This window comes from Electrona antarctica (genome assembly GCF_951216825.1).
Source record: "Electrona antarctica genome assembly, chromosome: 6".
Taxonomy (NCBI): Eukaryota; Metazoa; Chordata; class Actinopteri; order Myctophiformes; family Myctophidae; genus Electrona; species Electrona antarctica.
In genome coordinates, this window is record NC_136811.1 from 9563899 (window position 1) to 9570248 (window position 6350).

Consider the following 6350-nt stretch of genomic DNA (forward strand, 5'->3'; position numbering starts at 1 on the left):
GCACCCCTCCAATAGACAGACTAGCACCCCTCCAATAGACGGACTAGCACCCCTCCATTAGATGGACTAGCACCCCTCCAATAGACAGACTAGCACCTCTCCAATAGACGGACTAGCACCTCTCCAATAGACAGACTAGCACCTCTCCAATAGACAGACTAGCACCTCTCCAATAGACGGACTAGCACCCCTCCATTAGATGGACTAGCACCCCTCCAATAGACAGACTAGCACCCCTCCAATAGACAGACTAGCACCTCTCCAATAGACGGACTAGCACCCCTCCAATAGACAGACTAGCACCCCTCCAATAGACGGACTAGCACCCCTCCATTAGATGGACTAGCACCCCTCCAATAGACAGACTAGCACCTCTCCAATAGACGGACTAGCACCCCTCCAATAGACGGACTAGCACCCCTCCAATAGACGGACTAGCACCTCTCCAATGGACGGACTAGCACCTCTCCATTAGACGGACTAGCACCCCTCCAATAGACGGACTAGCACCCCTCCAATAGACGGACTAGCACCTCTCCAATGGACGGACTAGCACCTCTCCATTAGACGGACTAGTACCCCTCCATTGGACGGTCTAGCACCTCTCCAATAGACGGACTAGCACCTCTCCAATAGACAGACTAGCACCCCTCCAATAGACGGACTAGCACCCCTCCAATAGACAGACTAGCACCCCTCCAATAGACAGACTAGCACCCCTCCAATAGACGGACTAGCACCCCTCCAATAGACAGACTAGCACCCCTCCAATAGACGGACTAGCACCCCTCCAATAGACGGACTAGCACCCCTCCAATAGACAGACTAGCATCTCTCCAATAGACAGACTAGCACCCCTCCATTGGACGGACTAGCATCTCTCCAATAGACGGACTAGCACCCCTCCAATAGACGGACTAGCATCTCTCCAATAGACGGACTAGCATCTCTCCAATAGACAGACTAGCACCCCTCCATTAGACGGACTAGCACCTCTCCAATAGACGGACTAGCACCCTCCAATAGACGGACTAGCACCCCTCCAATAGACAGACTAGCACCTCTCCAATAGACAGACTAGCACCTCTCCATTGGACGGACTAGCACCTCTCCAATAGACGGACTAGCACCCTCCAATAGACGGACTAGCATCTCTCCAATAGACGGACTAGCACCCCTCCAATAGACGGACTAGCACCTCTCCAATAGACGGACTAGCACCCTCCAATAGACGGACTAGCATCTCTCCAATAGACGGACTAGCACCCCTCCAATAGACGGACTAGCATCTCTCCAATAGACGGACTAGCATCTCTCCAATAGACAGACTAGCACCCCTCCAATAGACGGACTAGCATCTCTCCAATAGACAGACTAGCACCTCTCCAATAGACGGACTAGCACCTCTCCAATAGACGGACTAGCACCCCTCCATTAGACGGACTAGCACCTCTCCAATAGACGGACTAGCATCTCTCCAATAGACAGACTAGCACCTCTCCATTGGACGGACTAGCACCCCTCCATTAGACGGACTAGCACCTCTCCAATAGACGGACTAGCACCCCTCCAATAGACGGACTAGCACCCCTCCATTAGACGGACTAGCACCTCTCCAATAGACGGACTAGCACCCCTCCATTAGACGGACTAGCACCTCTCCATTGGACGGACTAGCACCCCTCCATTAGACGGACTAGCACCTCTCCAATAGACGGACTAGCACCCCTCCAATAGACGGACTAGCACCCCTCCATTAGACGGACTAGCACCTCTCCAATAGACGGACTAGCACCTCTCCAATAGACGGACTAGCACCCCTCCATTAGACGGACTAGCACCTCTCCAATAGACGGACTAGCACCCCTCCAATAGACGGACTAGCATCTCTCCAATAGACGGACTAGCATCTCTCCAATAGACAGACTAGCACCCCTCCATTAGACGGACTAGCACCCCTCCAATAGACAGACTAGCACCTCTCCAATAGACGGACTAGCACCCTCCAATAGACGGACTAGCACCTCTCCAATGCAAAACAAAGGAAAGGAGGGATAAGGAGTTGAGGCAGTGGTAGAGCAAGAAGGAAAAGGAATGAGTTTACTTTGGAGACTGTTTTTAATGCCCCCCCCCCCCCCCCCTCTCTCTCTCTCTCTCTCTCCTCCTGTCACCCCATCCCTCCATCTGTGCTCCAGTCTCTTTTCCCCAGCACTGACCACCTCTCCATCTGCCCTCTTCCCCCCCCTCCCCCCACACACACGCCTCCCTCCCTCCATCCATCCAGATGGATGGGTGTTTAAATTATTGTTAAACATCTGCATTACTTTACAAGAAAGTCTACACAATTAGAGCATGTAGAGCAATTGTTTTTGTTTTTTTATCAACTTTTGCCTGTTAATCTCTCCTAGGACATCAATACAGCATGGAATTGTGGACCTCTTATACGCCGACGACAACAACATATTCAAAGTTTTGGTTTCCGAGAGGCTAAAGGTGGCCTTACACTAGCCGATTTTTTTCAATCTGAAATCTGATAGCACCACACACTACAGGATAATCGGAGCGGGGCAGAGCAAATATCAAACATTCTTGATGTTGATCGGGCCGATCGCGCTTTGAGCGGTCGGGCACCCCCCGAGCGTCAAAAATGCCCGATTATCGGCTAGTGTAAGGCCACCTTAAATAAATGTCATCAAATTGTGGTTCCGTGGTTTCAAATGGCAGAATAAATAATGGGCCGTGAAAAGGGTTGAAAAGCACTGCTGTAGTTAGTGTGATCAAGCAAGGCGTTTTCCCCGGCCGACAGACGGGCGGGCAGCCCCCCGAGGTCATTCTGTTTCCTCTCCTCCCCTTCCGTCTGCACTCATCTTCTATACACATCTTTTTCTCTCTCTCTTTCATCTCCCATCCATCCATCTCTCTCTCTCTCTGTCTTGCTGCCTCTCTCAGTCTCTCTCTCTCTCTCTCTGGTGGCACCATATGTGTGAGACTCCGAGTGTGTGCGCATGCTTGCATGTGGGAGCGTGTGTGTGTGTGTGTATGTTTTGTTTGCGCGTGTGTGTACGTTCGCGTGTGTGTGTTTGTGCGTGTATGCGTGTATGTGCACATGCGTGCATGTGTGCGTGCGTGTGTGTGTGTGGATATAAATAGGAGAAGATGCCTGCGAGGAAAGAGCGCATGGATGCGCATGAGAAGCCACATCATACATAACCAGCAACCTGTGTGTGTGTGTGTGTGTGTGTGTGTGTGTGTGTGTGTGTGTGTACGTGTGTGCGCATGTGCGTGAGCATGTGTCTGATGATCATTGTGTCTTTTTCCACTCACAGAAACCAACTGTACTTACTTCAAATTCTTCACCTCTGGGGAGAACGCCGTCATATTCGGCAAGACCGTCAACAAGAGTGAGATACACACACGTTGTTCACCCCTGATCCTACTCTCTCTCACTTTACAACATTATTTATTTCATAACATGTATTTTTTTCCCCACCACTGGGGTGGGCAACTTTGACGATGGCGAGGGCCAATATATTTCCACACTCACTCCAGAGGGCCACATGCAGTGCATATTACTGTCGTAGCAAAAATAGACGATCTACAAGCTCAAGTTTTGAGCTTGTATACTCAGCTATTTTTGCTATTTTTTTAAATTGAAAACCTGAATAATTTGCTATTTTTGAATTGGAATCCTGAAAGTGACCTTTTTATTGAATTCCAAATGCATTTAGTTATAGTTATGTAACTTTATGAACTGTTAACATAACTACATTGGGACACGAAAAGACAATGACATTTTAATTAACTAGTCATTAAGTACTAGTCATTTAATACTAGTCATGAAGTAATTAAAGTGGGTTGGAATTGTAACAGCTGAAATCAATTCTATATCAGTATTCTGATATTAACATGCGGGCCGCATTAAGTGAAGGTGGGGGCCGCATGTGGCCCCGGGCCGCCAGTTGCCCACCCTGACATACAGTATCATCTTGTCTGTCTTACCCAGCGACTCCTTGACCTCCACCCCCCCCCCCCCACACACCTTCCTTCTTTCCTTGTTTCTTCCTAGAAGTCATTATTATGTTGTGTAGACAGCACTATAATTGCATTGTATGTAGTCATAGCACATCATAATACATATGTATAGCATAGTATAGTATATATGTATAGTTTATATGTATAGTTTCATTATATAGATATTCCACTGTTACGTTCTTAGCGTACGGTACGCATGTTTCATGATAATACTTTTTTATGTGATGTATTCCCATGCTTTTTTGTTCTTCCTTAATGTAAGTCGCTCTGGATTAAGAGCGTCTGCTAAATGCCTAATTGTAAATTGTAATTGTAATTATTCTTACGTTTAATAAGAAATACAAAGACGATTTAAAATCTTGGTTGTACTTACATATACTTGTGTAATTTCCGTCCACCTTTCCTCATGTGCGTGCCTCTCAGACCTGAGCCTGTCCGGCGGCCATCTTGGCTCTGTTCAGTCTGACCATGATGGTGATGGGCTCCATCTGTATCACCATGTCCATCAGCAAATCAGTGCCCTTCTTCCTCAAGCCCGCCTCCTTCTGCTTCATCCTATCAGGTGAGACCCCCCCCCCTTCCTCACGCTGTGAACTCGTATATCAGCTATTTTCACAATATTTATCTGTGGAACCGAGTCTAGTTTTCATTTAGTTTCCATGAAAAGGTAGTCGACGAGCATTTTGTTGTCATAGTATTAGCCGACGAAATCAACACTGTGTGGACTTCCCCTGTGGATTCTTGTTTGGTGAGTGTAAGGATCTCTCAAAGTCGGACACCGCCCATCCATCAGTGCCGTTTGTTTGAACTGCAACCGTCGACTAAAACTATGACGAAAAATGTCCCGTCGACCACCTTTTTTTCCACTGAGAAACACTAAATAAAAACTAAGTTATTATGACTAAATATATTGACAATTTCGTCAACAAATAATAAAACGACACTAAAACGTTATGGAGGGACCCCCCCACCCCGCAAATGGCTTGACGTTTGTCTCCAGGTATAATCCCCCCAACCCCCCCACCCCCCAAAATGGCTTGACCGGTTTGTCTCCAGGTATAATCCCCCCAACCCCCCCACCCCCCAAATGGCTTGACGTTGTCTCCAGGTATAATCCCCCCAACCCCCCCACCCCCCAAATGGCTTGACGTTTGTCTCCAGGTATAATCCCCCAACCCCCCCACCCCCCAAATGGCTTGACGTTTGTCTCCAGGTATAATCCCCCCAACCCCCCCACCCCCCAAATGGCTTGACGTTTGTCTCCAGGTATAATCCCCACCAACCCCCCCACCCCCCAAATGGCTTGACGTTTGTCTCCAGGTATAATCCCCCAACCCCCCACCCCCCAAATGGCTTGACGTTTGTCTCCAGAAACGACATGGATTTCTCCAGAAATCCATGTCGTTTCACCACATCTCCACTAGCTAAAGAGTGATGGGTTTCGCCCCGAAAATAGCAGATCTACAAGCTCACAACGCGTCGCAGCGCGACGCGTTGTGAGCTTGTAGATCTGCTATTTTCATCCAAAAGTGCCCTGCAGATTTCAGCCCCCGCCTCTCTAACACCCTCTGCACGTCCACTGCTCCCCAGGTCTCCTCATCCTGGTGTCCATCGCGGTGTTCCACCAGTCCGTGCTGGCCCTGCTGGCCAGCGACCACACCATGCCGCTGCACCACGAGCTCTCCTGTCGGTGTCGTGCGCGGGCCGCCGCCGGGGCCGTGCTCATGGCGGCGGGGCTCCTCTTCCTCCTGCTCTCCCTCCCCTTCAACCCCTTCCAGAGGTGCCTGCCTCTAGGGGGCGACGACGGCACCGCCGCCGCCACCTAGCGCTTAACCCCATGCAGGAGATCCACGCGTGTGTTACTTGGAAGTTGCTGAATGAGAGAGAAAGAGTCATCATCATCATCGGTAACCTTTTATTTAAACTCAGAGTTTATTGAGGGGCAGGCCCTCGTTTTCAATGTATGCCGAAATACAAAACACAAAATCAACAATATTGCATTTAAATACAGCAATGTCAAATATATGAATCGGAAGACGGAAAGTACTCGAAACTAACGGATAGATTGAGAATTAATAATGATTTTTAGGGACTTCTGGAGCTCGTTCCAATCAAATGGAGCACTGACAGAGAAAGCTGCTTTTTGCCTATAGCTCTGAGTTAGCAAATGGAACCTTGGAACCTTGAGGTGGCGTGCGCGTGTGCTTGTGCGTGCGTGCCTGCGTGTGTGTGTGTGTGTGTGTGCACCTGTGAGCTAATGGTCACCTTAGTTGATCAGAGAGCAGTGGTTCTCAAGTGAGGGGGTCCCCTGCTATAGC

At 49.0% G+C, this 6350-nt stretch overlaps 1 protein-coding gene across 1 annotated transcript in view; it reads left to right on the top strand.

Annotated features, from left to right (window-relative positions):
- LOC306925620 (voltage-dependent calcium channel gamma-6 subunit-like) overlaps nucleotides 1-5912 on the top strand; it is a gene marked incomplete at its 5' end in the record, with an annotated part of 19610 nt that extends 13698 nt beyond the window's left edge. The window contains 4 exon segments of the mRNA XM_079504568.1: nucleotides 3327-3401; nucleotides 4456-4469; nucleotides 4471-4594; nucleotides 5623-5912. Coding sequence (XP_079360694.1) covers nucleotides 3327-3401; nucleotides 4456-4469; nucleotides 4471-4594; nucleotides 5623-5858 — 449 coding nt within the window. The 3' untranslated portion in view covers nucleotides 5859-5912.
- Between the last annotated feature and the right edge of the window lie 438 nt (nucleotides 5913-6350).